This window comes from Hemiscyllium ocellatum, chromosome 43 (genome assembly GCF_020745735.1).
Source record: "Hemiscyllium ocellatum isolate sHemOce1 chromosome 43, sHemOce1.pat.X.cur, whole genome shotgun sequence".
In the NCBI taxonomy this organism is placed as follows: domain Eukaryota; kingdom Metazoa; phylum Chordata; class Chondrichthyes; order Orectolobiformes; family Hemiscylliidae; genus Hemiscyllium; species Hemiscyllium ocellatum.
The window spans coordinates 21,839,465-21,854,598 of record NC_083443.1 but is presented as its reverse complement, the minus strand read 5'-3'; the positions used below and the strand labels follow the sequence as shown (position 1 = coordinate 21,854,598).

Genomic DNA, 15,134 nt, shown 5'->3' with positions numbered 1-15,134 from the left:
TCTCCCAGCTCAGATTCTGGTGGAGGATGCGGTCAGGAAAACAGACAGCTTCTTCTCCGAAAGGCACAGGGAGAGATTATGCCAAGCTTCTTGAAAGCCAGGAAGCACAGATGGGGGAATACTTCAATACCAAGCACAAGACCTCTAGATATTCCCTCTCTCAAGATGAAAGCATGCCTCGTTCTTTACTACTCTGATCCAGTGCTTTCATTGGTTCTACCCAGCCAGTTAATGCAGGCAATCCTGGTCAACCAAGTGACACCACAGCCTTGGCCAAGTTCTCAAGGCTCAAAGCAGCTTGATGTCAATTACTGTGAGGTCATCCACAGGGAAATAATTGAAAATGAGCTAGAGAGACATTGATGAACTAGTCTGTTGACTACATTGATGGCGAACATCTTATTCTTCTGCCTGTGAGTGGAAGACTGGGACACAGTAGGATTGCAAGACATTCTGATTATGGATGGGAGAGTTGGTCAAATGTTGCTTTGTGGGAGAAGAGTAAGGGATGCATAAAAGAACACGAACAGCATGCAATGCTCTGGAATCAGTCTGAAGGTTCCAGAATGTTCCGCCCATGTCTGGCAGCTGGGAACAAACCTTGGCTTGGTGTTTCCCAGCATGTCTTTCACCTTGCTTCTGCATCTCACCATTGTATAGTAGCTACCAGTCTTAGGCTCTCTAACCGTCAATGTCATCCAGCAGGCAGCAACTCACAATCAAACTACAAGACTAGCTTAATGTTTCTGGCATCATTGGACTGAATCAGCATGCTCAGATGTGAGTATGGCTTTCTTATTATTGGCACCAAGTAACTAAATTTAAGTTCCTACCAGGAGGTATAAGCCAGGTATTAAACAAAGAAGCACCTGGTCTCCAAGCAGCCATCTTGGCTTTTGCTGGGATGGATGAAAGAGGGGCATGATGGGCACTCTGAGGACCAGTGCAGTAAGAAAAATATTATGACTGTCAGAAAACTGGGTACAGACGTACTTTTTCAGCTTGCGGCTACAAACTAGTTGAACGTTTAAGCAGTGAAGTTATCCAGCCACAGGAAGAACTGTGTGCACCTTGGAGTTTGGATCCTATTTCTACTCACAGGTAGATAGGTTAGTGAAGGGAGCTTTTGGTATGCTTGCCTTTATTGGTCCAAGTATTGAGTATAGGAGTTGGGAGGTCATGTTGCGGCTATCGGAAGGATGTTGTGAAATTTGAAAGGGTTCAGAAAATGTTTACAAGGATGTTGCCAGGGTTGAAGGATTTGAACTACAGGGAGAGACTGAATAGGCTTGGGTTGTTTTCCCTGGAACGTTGGAGGCTGAGGGGTGACCTCATAGAGGTTTATAAAATCATGAGGTGCATGGATAGGATAATTAGACAAAGTCTTTTCCCTGGGGTGGGGGAGTCTAGAACTAGAGGGCATAGGCTTAAGGTGAGAGGGCAAAATTTTAAAAGGAACCTAAGGGGCAACTTTTTCACACAGAGGGTTCTGTGTGTATGGAATGAGCTGCCAGAGGAAGTGGAAGAGGCTAGTACAATTATAGCATTTAGAAGGCACTTGGATGAATATATGAATAGGAAGGGTTTAGAGAGATATGGGTCAAATGCTTGCAAATGGGACTAGGTTAATTTAGGATATCTGGATGGCATGGATGAGTTGGATGAAGGGTCTGTTTCCATGCTGTACATCTCTCTGACTCTATAACAGTAAACAAATATACAGGATGGCCAATATCTGCTTGCTGAACAGCAGCCCTAATGCACTATCCTCCTCTGTTGTGTTAATTTAGGGCATGATGTTCTGGAAAACTCATGTGCTGCTCCTTTCTTGTCCCGTGCCTTCGTTATTGTCTACACTGAGATTCCATGGGCTCAACTGAGGCATATTCAGGAGGTGGGTAGAACGTATAATCAGGGTGAGAGGGTTCTGGGTGTAAACTCTGCTTCACCCAAGTCTGCAGTGGGAAGCCCATCCACAAGCCTTCCCTCCACATCCATTGAAGTCTGTAAGTGAACAATTAGAATGGTGGGCAGGCAGTCACCACACCAGAAACATCACCAATAAGAACCCAGAAAAGGGGACCCACTGAGAGCCGCCCTGTCTCTTAATGCTGATGGTAGCCTGTAAAGGACAACTGCTAGCCCAGGATTAGCTGGAATCTCTCCAGGAAGAGGATTTCCAGCCCAGGGTCCTTGAATCCCAAGAAGCCCTACCACTAAGGGCTTGAAAGACATGCTATTCCAGTGGCTTTCTTTCCAAAGGAACTATCTGGAGCACCATAATGGCAATTCCAAAGCAATCCCAGCAGCATCACCATCTTTTCCCAAAATGTCTGGGTTAACAAGGCAAACAATGGAACAGCAGCGAAAATGAGCTGTTTAACCCTTCAACTGGATCTGTTAAAATTCAGTCAAATGATAGGGCTTTTTTTGGATGGGGAAATGTTTTTCAGACAACAGAGAGGCTGCCTAGAAACCAAATATACAAACTTCTTTTTAAAACACAGGATTACATAATTCCAGAAAGTCAATATAGTGAGCTATGATTGGAAAGAGTAATGGGAAGGCATTTTGTGACCTTGTTTTTAATTAGATACATGCTATTTGAATGCTGCTTTTATAAAATCAAACCTAACAAAGGAAAACAATATTTGAATTAAGTAAACTTCTACATTGCCAAGATACTTATTAGAGCTCAAAACTTCCTCAGTTATTACTATGTACCCAGGACTAGACTTTGATGTGCAGTGTTAGTATCTGAAATTAGTAGACCTATAGTTATTGTTTGATAAGTCAACACCACACAATGCAACAGTTTTAATTCCCATTCTTAATTATAAAATTAATTATAGAAGATGAGATTGTAAAGCTGAGACCATGTTGTTTAATTGGAATGAAACCAAAGTGTTCTGAGAAACGAAATAAGTCAGACAGCAGTTGTGGAGAGAGAAACAGATATATTGTTTCAAGTCCAATATGGCTTCTTCAGAACTTCATGTTAGGATTGTTTCTCTCTCCACAGATCCTACCAATCCAGCTGAGTTTTTCAAATACTTTGTTCTTACTTCACATTTCCAGCATCTGTAGTATTATGCTTTGATTTGATCATTTAGTTGGGGCATTGCTAACACAACCTTGAGCAGCCTCAGTACTTGGCAATATTTGTGGACTCAAACAGAACTGAAAAAATCTTCAGAACATCCATAATCCTCATCGCTATTGCAGAGAAAAGTATGCTACATAATCTTAATTACAATTGATAAATAATTTCAATTTAAAAGGAAGTCACACATCTTTAAAGCACAGAAAATATAACTATTAGTCAAGTACTCCAGTGTTAATGATTGCATTATAGTCTTCACAATGAAACTGCATGCATGGAAACTAATCATGACAAATTAGCTTTAGACAATATAGGGTCATTGCCAATTAAAACTAATAACAGAATTGATGTATAGATTACTCCAAGCCAGACACAGCAATATATCTACAAATGTAGCAATGCCAGAAATGCATAACTGGAAAAGAGTGGCAATAACTGAGAAAATTACCGATAATTTAATGGCAAAGAAACTATTTTATCTTTATTTTAAGTAAGTAGTGATCTATTGTATCAAGTTAACTGCTTTTGTTTAGATCTCATTTTTCAAAAAGCATTTAATGATTACCTCATTTTCATTGCAGCCCTTCTTACCTTTGTGATTAGTGCCATCTCGACTTCCTTGAGGTAATGGGGTATATTGCTGAAAGCCTGATGAACTGGAGCCAAAATCAGTGGAGGTCTGTATGGAAAATAATAATACCAATATAAAACTTGAAAGCAAAAATGCAAAACAAAAACCCTTTCTTTTTTTCTATAGACTAAGAACAGCTCTGTCATAATAAATCTCTCCAAATAGGAAACTTCCAACATCATAACTGCACTCAGATACACATTGCAGGGACAGGTTTCAGCAATGCAGATTTCTTCTGCATTCTTCATAATATTTTATAAAAAGAAGTATATCACATAAATCTTCGATATAGACATTTTGACAGGGAGGTTATCACAGAAAGAAACCAACTTGTTGCTGTAGAGAATCAGGGTATTGCTGAATGACAAAGAAACAAGGAGCCATATGATCTTCTCTGCATTCACTGTTAATTTTGGAATTAAAAAGTGTTCAGATTTCAGTACCTAACATTTATTCTAAAACAACTAATTAACATATTCACCTCTGCTTTGCAGACAAAAACATTGAGGTGGCTTAGAGACTCAAAGAACAAGTGAAGAGCACACTTAGTAGGATCCATACCTTCATCATGCTGTCTCAGCTCAACATTATTAGGCAATGTATTTTTGCAGTAGATTGTTATTATTTGAGAAGATAGATTCAAAAATGAAAAAAACATGATTTGTAGTTTTAAGATCTAAGACTTTTTGTTTAAAACGCTGGTCAGAAAGTCATTTTGAGCAATGAACTAAATACAGCTTTTCCAAGGAAGGACATAATTTAAGTGACTTGATCTCACCCAGGGAAAACCAAGTCAAAACAAATTGGACTGAGATCTCATGACTATAAAGATAACAAGAGACTACTGAACCCAGGCTAATAGCAAGCTCCCCCTATGGATTATGTCCACACTGCAGAAACATTTTTTCCCTTTGAAAAATACACAAGGACATGGGATGAAACACCACTGGTGTATGCTAATGGGATTGAATGTTCTCAGCTGGGTTCGATTGTTAGCATGTTATGAAGGTCAAAAAAACTCCCCCTTAGTGCTGCAGGTGATAGAAGACCTTCTCTCATTTAAGAGTGCTGCAAGCCAGCCAAAAGCAAATAGGACGACAGAACTCTTGTGCAACCTTAATGCTGAAATTCAATCAAACCACAGGCTCTCAGAATGCAAAATTAAGTCTAGAAACCAATTATTCAATTACCGGTGTCAATGCTCCTGTTAATTTGCACTCCAATGGCCATTATATTTAACTATCTGCTCTTTGCGAATACTTGAAAGATTGGTTGGTACACCTTTTTATCTTTGTGGACTCAGTTTTTAATTTCAATCAGGGTGTTGGTTTATTACATTAATATGTCTTCATGTGTATGAATTAATAAACTCATTCTTTCTGTTAATTCAAGAAAACCTAGTTAAATTGGCTTGTTTTAAAACATATGTAAATTGGGGTCTGGAGAAATAAGTTCCACAATGAAAGGGATCATGTCTAAATTAATCTTGATGCAGCCAACTGAGGAGGTGGGTTATGGGGGAACTTCACCTAGGGTCTGCTCATTACATGACCTATGTCACAAGTCTTTAGGAAGTCAACCAAGTGTTATCTCATCTCAGGTCAAATGATTTCTTGATTGAAATCCTACAATGTTTTGAAGCAATAGAGCAGTATTTTCAGTTCGTGATATCTGTTATAAATGCAAGGTATTACATGCAAATGGAAGGAGGGGAAGAAGTTTCATAAAGGCAAAAGGCTGTAGCAAGTGAGGTCAACCAAGTGGAGAAAGCTACCAGCTACCATCATCAAGCTACCAGCTAAAATAGGGAATGCTTTCTAGTTTCAGAGATGCATCCTGTGACAACCTAAAAACTCTGAAAGATTTGCCCTGGTAAAGCTTGGGAAACAAATAACCAAAGTAGGCTTTATTATGAGTAGTTGATTGTAAAATACTCTGAAAAAGGACAGAAGAGTCTTTTGACATTCAATCAACATTGTAAATTGGCAAAGTGGGAGATATAACCCTTTGGATGCTAGAAGAAGCTGTGGGCATTTTGCTATTATTACATTCTGATATTATGGACTTAGAAAGTATAAATTTGACGTGGACACTTTCTTGAAACCATGGTAGATTTTTAAGAGATTGGGTGACCTTTTTTTTCTTGCCAGTACACAAGTAACTTCAAAATGCCCCAAAGTAATCTCATGTCCAGATACATCCAGACAAAGTGGCTGAAATGCAAAATGCCCTTTGTGGGCATACCTTCGAGAATTTGTTAAAATGCAGAATCTTTCCTGTGGTGACATTTCTCCTACTGACTAAACTGGTTTCACAATACTGTTTGCGGATTCTTTGACTTCAAATCTGAAATCCAGAGAATGGATGCGAAAATCCACATTTTATCAGAATGATATGTGAATGAGTTCAGCTCAGACTATATTATTTGATAATGGTTTTGCCACCAGCAACTATTTGAGAGGACAAATGAAAGGAGGTGCCTTGATCACATGCCTGAAAATGGGCTTCTGAAAATGAGATGCAAAATGAAACACTTTTTGAGCTGAAGGAGAAAAGCATCTCAACAAGCAAAGGAACCAAACCCGGCCTAAGAAACACCACAAGGGGGAGATTCAGCTTGGTCATGACTCTTCCTGAGCTTTCTGCAATATTCCATATTGTACCTTGACTGGATTGGAACAAAATAAATCTTTTACAGTGAAAAGTAAACAACAGCAAATCCATCTTCCTAAAACCTCCATATTCTTTTCTCCGGTAAACTAAAGGTGGATAACTGACATGTATCATTTTCAATAATTCACTTGAGGTAAAACGAATGTCATAAAGAAATCTATAAAAATATATTTTCTGTATTCACCATCTTAAGTGTGCACATTTCTAGGAGTGTGTTCTGTATTTGGGTGTTGACAATTGAACACTTATCCTTCTTTTAAAACTCACAAGAAGCTTGTCATTTTTGACCTATACTTAGCACTTGGGGGATTAAAATAGTTTTAAAAAACATGCTAACTTTGGTTAGTAGTGGTGTGAAAAGAAGGGAGCCGTCCCTATCAACTCTCTCCATGAAGGTATAAAGACTGTAACTCAGGACAACACAGGAATGGGCCTTTTGGCTCACCAAGACTGGGCTGACTCTCAGTACGTTTCTAAACCAAAATCCTTTGCCTCAAAACTGTATCCCTCTATTCCCTGACTATTCATACATCTATCAAGATGCCATTTAAACATTGCTATTGTATCTGCCTCCACCAACTCCCTCTGGCAGTGAATTCCAGGCACTTACCACCCTCTGTATAAAACCCTTGCCTTCAAACATCCCCTCCTTTTACCTTAAACCTATGTCCCCTGGTAATTGACATTTCTACTCTGGGAAAAATACTCTGATCAATTTTGGAAAATTTTATCAGGTCACCCCTCATCCTCCAATGTTCAAGTGAAAACAAACTAAGCCTGTCCAATCTCTCCTCACAGCTAACACCCTGAAAAATGGATAAAATCCTGGCAAACTGTTTGTGTACCCTCTCCAATGCTTCCACATTCTTCTGATGGTGTGGCAACCAAAACTGTACATAATATTCTGAATGAAGCCTCACCGAAGTTCAATAGAGTGCAACATCACTTGCAATTTTTATACACTATGCCCCAATCGATGAAGGCAAACCTTCTTGATCAACTTATCCACTGTGTTGCCACTTTCAGGGAACTGTGTGCCGCTACACCTAGATTCCTCTGCATGTTAATGTTTCTAAGGGTTCTGCTATTTACTATATGCTTCCCTTCTTCATTTGACCTTCCAAAATGCATGACTTCACATTTGTCCTGATTAAATTCCATCTGCCATTTCTTCACCCAAGTCTTCAGCCTATTAATATCCTGCAATATCCTTTGGCAATTGTCCTCATTATCTGCAATTTCCCCAATCTTTGTGTCATTCACAAACCTACTCAGCAGACCACCTATGTTCTCCTCCAAATTGTTTATATTTATTCCAAACAACAGGGGTCCCAGCACCGATCCCTATGGAACATCACTGATCTCCAGTCAGAAAAACACACTCTTCTACCATTACTCTCTGTCTTCGATGTCTAAGCCACTTCTGTATCCATCTTACCAGCTTACTGTAGTTCCCAATGTGCCTTCACCTTTTTCTAATAGCTTGTCAGGAAGGACCTTATCGAAGACCTTGCCAAAGTCCATATAGACAACATCTATCACCTTGCTCTTATCAATCAGCTTTCTCACTTCCTCAAAAAACTCAATATTGAGTGTCATGGTATTGAGTAAAACTTAGTTGAGTAGTGTATTATAATGTGTATGTATGGAGATCCAAGATGGCGGCGACTCAGCAAGTCTGAGTTTACAGTGCTCTTCCCAAAACCTGGGTAAAGTGAGTTACTCACCTCCACCACACTTACCAAACCACCCAAAAAAATTTTCTAACCTTAATTAGCTGTTTACTATTATATTTAAGCAGTTTAATATTAAGTGGATAATGAGTAAACCAAAGGGATCCCGCAGCTCTCAGAAAACAAAGACCCCTCCCCCACCCTCCTCTCCTCCTCCGGCTGCAGCTGATGTAAAAACAGGCCTTGAAGAGATGATTGCCAGGCTGGAAACGACACTCGTCAATTTCATTGCAGAATCCAGACAGAGATGGAATGCATTCGAAGAAAAGCTACAAAAGTACAGCCAGGCTCTCGAGGAATTGCAGGGCCGAGTGGAGGGGGCGGAGCTAAAGGCCACGACCTCCGAGGCTGCAGCTCAAACAGCTGCAGAACAGGTGCGAGCTCTGGAGCAGAGAGTCCGGGCCTTTGAAATCTACATGGATGACCTGGATAATAGAAATCGGAGAAAGAATATCTGTCTTCTGGGCCTCCCTGAACAAGAAGAGAAGGGACAGTTAGTAGTATTTCTGGAGCGATGGCTGCCCCAGCTTTTAAACCTGGGGGCTGAAACTGACCGGGTAAGGGTGGAGTGGGCCTACCGGGTCGCAGTACGCGGATCTGGCCCAAACCAGCGCCCACGCCCGGTCCTGTTCCGGCTGCAGAGTTATAGGGAGAGGCAGATACTCCTGGATGCCTCCAGAAAGCTTGGAAAGGATCCTAAAGCTATGATTCATGAAGGATCCAAGATTATGTTATTTCAGGACTTCTCCCCGGCTTTGGCACGAAGGAGGAAGGCGTTTGATGAGGTGAAGAAATGTCTAAGGAACTTAAATATTCAATACACCTTACGCTACCCAGCGACGTTATGCTTTAACCACGAAGGATCCGAGTATAATTTTAGATCACCAGAAGAGGCTAAGGAACTTTTAGACTCGTTTAAATAAATCGTAAGAGACAATTTATGTTGGCTTGCCTCTTCCACACTCCGTGGGGAGAAATGGATACTTTACTCTACTTTACTTTTGCTTCTGGGAGCAGGGTTGTTTTCCCTTGCTATTTTATGTTATTATACTTAACTGTAATTTGTTGGAGTTGTAATTTTATAGTTATGTGTGTTTGTACGTGGCATTGATGCTATCAGATATACTCAGGTATGGGTGGGGAGGGGTGGGGGTGGGGCGCTCACTGTTAACTCTAGCTCGGTATTATATCTAAATCATATTAAGGAGCGCCCGGGTCAAGGGTGGGACACTGTTTGGGAGAGGATATGGTGGACCTTTAGAAAGGAAGTAAGGCCCCCTGAGAATAAGGGGGAGGATCTCCATTCAAACATGTTTTATTTTTTTTGTTCTTATTGTTTGGAAATAGTTTCCTTTTTATTATACTGTTATGAGTGTATTAGAGAACATTTTCTCTTGTTTGAAGGATGTAAGTGACTCAACTATACACTCTGGATAATTGTGGATTAGATTAGTAGTTAACTGAGTTTCATTGTTTTTCTTTCTTCTTTAGTATTATTCCTTTGAATTTTGATGATTACATATTTAAGATCTATTTTTATATTAATGTTTGTGCTTGAAAGTTCTGTTTATTTTTGTAAATCTGTCAAAATATTAAATTTCTAATAAAAATATCTTTAAAAAAAATAATGTGTATGTATGCATCAGTTGTGTTATAACATACATGAGGCTGATCATTTCTGCACTTTAGATGATTTATTGTGGATTTTGTTCAGAATACTACACTTTTAGTTTGTTTATTACAGTAAACATGCTATAACTGGAAAACGTTTTGCTCCTTTAAGTTGCTAAACAGGAATTTTAAACATCTTTTAAAGGTATTGGTCTCTCCACATATCCAAACACTTCAAGTTTCCTGCTCTCAATCTCTTAAGCCTGTCTCACCTTCTTTCCAGTACAAGGCTAAGTTTATAATGTTTGTTTACTTCAACATATGACATGCCACTAGCTACAGGAAGGTACTGATCCCCAGTTCAAAGATTAATTTAAAAGAAAATTAATCTCACACTCCATAGTTGTAAGAGATTCTCACATACAGAGCACAAAGCTGCATTAAATGGGATTAAAATCAAATTTCCTGGTGTGTGGGAAGTAACCACAACATTTCCAAGAAATCAGAAAATGTCATTTTTATGCACGTTGTAAGATGTGCTGAAGCTTGACTGCACAAATACAACCAGGGAAGAGAAAAGCAGGAATTCAATAATTATGTTTCTACCTCAGAAAGGAAACTAACCCTTTACCACTCCCTGCCACACCCCCTATCTAGAAAATGACTTTCCAGTGAAGGAAGATGCTGGTCATCACAGAGAAGTATGGCAGAACCCCAGGTAAATGCTCAGGGGACAGAGGCTTGAATCTCGCCATGGCAGGTATTGAATTGTGAATTCAATAAAATCTGGAATTGAAAACTAGTTGAATGCTGACTGTGTTGGTTGTCATAAGAACTCATTTGATTCTCTCAAGTTCTTTCTGGAAAGAAACCTGTCATCCTTACCCGGTGTCGGGCCTGGCCTGTATGTGACCCCAGACTCACATCAGAGTGCGGTTGGCTTTAAACTGCCCTCTGAAAAGGCCAAAAAAGACACTCATTTGTACCAAATCAAGGAATGAAATGGGACAGATCTCATCCAGAAGCTGGAAATGACAATAGCACATTACTGTAGAGCCCGTGAAATCTCACAGCACCAGAAAGGAAGTCACCTGCTAAGAGGCTCCTATCACATCCCTTTGGCAGATAAATCAATTCTGCTCCCTATTGAATACAGCTCTAAGGAAGCACTGAGGATGGCAAGTTCACAGATTATACACTAATGGAGGACTTCCATGTCCATCACCAAGACCAGCTTGGTAGCACAACTACTAACCAAACTGGTGAGTGCCAAATGGGGACTGCAACAGGGCATGAAGGAACTAAGAGAAAAACACTACTTGACCTCATCCTTGCCTCGCAACCTGTCACAGACACATCCAGCCGTGACAATTGTAAAGTCTTTGTGAAAACAAAGTCTGCGATTGCGCTGTGTGGCACTGTTACTATGCTAAATGGGACAAATTCAAACAGATCGAGAAACTCAGACCAGGCATCTATGAGGTACTATGGACAATTAGTACCATAATTCTTTTCAACCATAATCTGCAACCTCATAGTCCAGCACATCCCATACAAAACTATTGCAGTAAAGCTGACAGATCAAACCTGGTTCAATGAAGAGTGCAGGAGGGCACATCAGGAACAGCATCAGATAGACTGACAAATGTTTTCAAGTTACAACATAGGACTATGTATATAACAAAGTAGGGGGGGCAACATATAATAAACAGTGAAGTGATCTCATAGCCAATAGATCAGACCAGGTGAGAGACAATTAAACAACTTTTTAAACAATTAAACTATTGAATATAGAAATTGGGACATTATGCTGAGGTTGTACAAGACATTGGTGAGGCTTCTTCTGGAGTAGTGTGTCAAGTTCTGGTCTCCCAGTTGTAGGAAGGATATTATTAAACAGGAGAGGGTTCAGAAACGATATACCATGATGTTTTCAAGAGTGAAATATAAAATTAGGCCAGAAAGGTTAGGACTTCTTTTACTGGAGCATAGGAGGTTGGGGGAGTGACCTTATTGGTGTTCATAAAATCATGATGAGTATAGATAAGGCAACTTTGCACTAGGGTGGGGGATTCCAAGAATAGGAAACATATTTTTAAGATGAGAGGAGAAAGATTTTAAAAATATGTTAGGGACAATTGTTTTTACACATAGAGTGGTTCGTGTGTATAATGAACTTCCAGAGGAAGTGGTGGATACAGGTACAGTTACAACATTTAAAAGACATTTAGATAAGTACATGAGTAGGAAATTGGTTGGAGGGATATGGGCCAAGCGTAGAGAGATGGGACTAGTTTAGTTTGGGATTTTGGTCATCATGGACGGGTTGGACAAAGGATCTATTTCTGTGCTGTATGAGTCTATGACTAACAGGAGGAGGAGGAAACTTCACAAATGTCCCCATCCTCAATGATGAAGGAATCCAGCACATCAGCACAAAACATCAATCTTCTGCCAGAAGTGTTGTGTGGAAGATCCATCTCAGCCCCCTCTAGAGGTCCTTAATATCATAGATGTCAGACTTCAGCCAATCAGATTCACTCCACATAATATCAAGAAAAAGCTGAAAGCAGTGAATGGATATTGGCCCTAACATCTTTCCAGCAATACTACTAGAAACTTGTCCTTTGCAATTAGTTGCACTCCTGGCTAAAACTATTTCAGTACATCTGTAACTCCTGGTTTCTCCCCAACAATGTGGAAAATTGCTCAGGCATGTCCAATATACAAAAAGCAGGACAAACCCAACCCAGTAATTACCAGTGGCAATATACCCTCAATCATCAGCAAAGTGACGCCAAGAGTCATCAACAGTGTTTTCTAACATTAACCTGCTCAGTGACATTCAATTTGGGTTCCACCAGGGCCACTCATCTCAGTGTTGGCCCAAACATGGACAAAAGTGCTGACCTCCTAAAGTGAACTAACACCGTGGCAGCCTTTCGCCAAGTGTTAGATTAAAGAGACTTATCAAAACTGGAGTCAATAGAATCAGGGGAAAGCTCTCCACTGGTTGGAGTCATACCTGGCTTAAAGGATGGTTGTTCACAGTCATTCATCTCAAACCGAGGATATCTCTGCAGGAGTTCCTTCAGGGTGTCCTAGGCCCAACCATTTTCATTCAGCTGCTTCATCATTACTTCATCAATGACCTTCCCTCCATCATAAAGTTAGAAAATTCACTGGTCACTGCAAAATATTCAGCACTATTTCTCCTGCCTCATATTCTAAAGCAGTCCATGTCAAAATGTAGCAAGGTCAGAGGTCACACGACACCAAATTATAGTCCAACTGGTTTATTCAAAATCATAAGATTTCAGGGCACTGCCCCTTTGTCAGGTGAAGGGGTTTTACCTGACAAAGTGGTAGTGCTAAGAAAGCTTGTGATTTCAAATAAACCTGTTGGACTATACCTGGTGTCGTGTGACTTCTGACCTTGTTCATCCCAGTCCAACACCAGCACCTCCACAAAATACAGCAAGACTTCAAAAATATCCAGCTTTGGCCTGTTGTGGCAGGTAGCATTTACAAAGTGCCACACAATGACCATCTGTAACAAGATAGAATCTGACTGTTCCCCCTGACGCTTAATGGCATTATCATTTCTGAATCCCTTCCTATTGGCCATAAACTGAACTACTGCAGCTTCTCAATTACTGCAGCTACAACAGCAGGTAACTGCATAACCTTAGAGGTAATGTACATATTATATCCCCATCTAAAGTGATAAATAGCACTCTAAATATGTTAACTTGAATGTAAATAATATAGTGCATAATCTATACAGTTCACATTTCAAGATGATATAATACCAATACCACATCTCTTAATGTTAGTCATATCCATTGATGTATCTACAACTTAAGCTACAAAATTGTGTAACAGGTTTTCACAGGCCATAGGTTAATAATAAAGGTTGTTCTCAAGTTGTCAGCTCTCTGGGGACTGTGTCAGATTTTTGAAGCTGTTAGTTAGTTTCTGCCAGGTTTGTAAATTGGTATGGAAGACTTTATTAAGCACCTTGTAATTCTTTTGCTCACAGTAAGGTGTCACATAAGCTAAGTTGCTGAACCTATTTCTTTTGTGTTATAAGTCAAAGCTGCCTTTCCTCACAATAGTTATTTATTTCAGGAAACATTAATTCCTGGAACAGTGCGTCATCAGACTGAAGTGATAATTCAATGTGCTTAGCTCATGTATTCATCAATTCCCTATTTTGATTTGCAGTTACTTAATTGAGTTTTGAAGTATACAGTTGGCAAATGGTTGGCATTTCTGATGAAGGGCTATTGCTCGAAACATTGATTTTCCTGCTCCTTGGATGCTGCCTGACCTGCTGTGCTTTTTCCAGCACCATACTCTCGACTCTAATCTTCATCATCTGCAGTCCTCACTTTCGCCCAAATGGTGTTCCAGTTTCAGTCTTGACTCAGTCTTCTCTCAGAAGTGAATTTCCTAACCTTAGCAAAATAACCTGGAGGAAATGTACTTATCCCACATGACTGAGAGGTGGGAAGAATGGTGTCGACTAAACAGCATTACTAATAGCAAATATATAGATATCTGTAAATGAGATTATTCCAAACCTTGCTCTTTAGAGTCCAAGAGTGGACTTTATTGAGGGATCACAATTATTTTTCTAAAAGATTATTTGACTGGTATGAATACATGAATGCATTAATGCAGTTCCAACACAGTAAAAGCAAATTAAATCTCATTAATTCAACAATAGCACCTTTACAACAATAAAAAATCTCAAAGGTGCTTCACAGGAGCATTGTTAGACAAAAGTTGATGGTTAATCACATAAGGAAATATTATAACAGTTCATGAAACGTTTGGTCAAAGGGAAGGAATTTAAAGAAAGAGAAAGGTACGGGGAAGGAATTCCAGAGTCACTACCAACTGCCTTTCATGTGAGCATGGAGCAATGCCAGCATTTTCTGCCCAAATCTAATTGCCCTGGAACTGAGTGACTTGCTAGTCCACTCAGTTAAATGCCAAGCAGATGGCTATGACCTGGAGTCATGTGTAGGCCAGATCGGGTATGGATGGCAAATTTCCTTCCCTAAAGAACTAGTGTTCAGAGGTGTCTTTACAACAAGGATTGATACTTTCTGTTCTGAAGAAGGGCCACTGGACCCAAAACATTAGCTCTGTTGCTCTCCCCACAGTTACTGCCAGACCTGCTGAGTTTCTCCCACCTATTCTGTTTTTGGTTGAAATTTCCAACATCTGCAGTTATTTGTTCTTTTGATTGATGTTTTCATGGTCACTGTTACTGACATCAACTTGCACTTTCAGAATTCATTCATTTAAACTTGTTGTGGGATGTACTAAGATTTCAGGTAGTGGCCACAAAAGCTCAGTGGAGAAAGGTTAC

The 15,134-nt window shown here is 39.8% G+C and overlaps 1 protein-coding gene across 1 annotated transcript in view; it reads right to left on the bottom strand.

Annotated features, from left to right (window-relative positions):
- The window catches only part of lrmda (leucine rich melanocyte differentiation associated), a 900,271-nt gene that overhangs the window by 89,134 nt on the left and 796,003 nt on the right, over positions 1–15,134 (bottom strand). Inside the window, exon 6 of the mRNA XM_060853978.1 lies at positions 3,695–3,782. Within this exon, the coding sequence (XP_060709961.1) occupies positions 3,695–3,782 (88 nt within the window). The remainder of the gene's footprint in view (positions 1–3,694; positions 3,783–15,134) is intronic.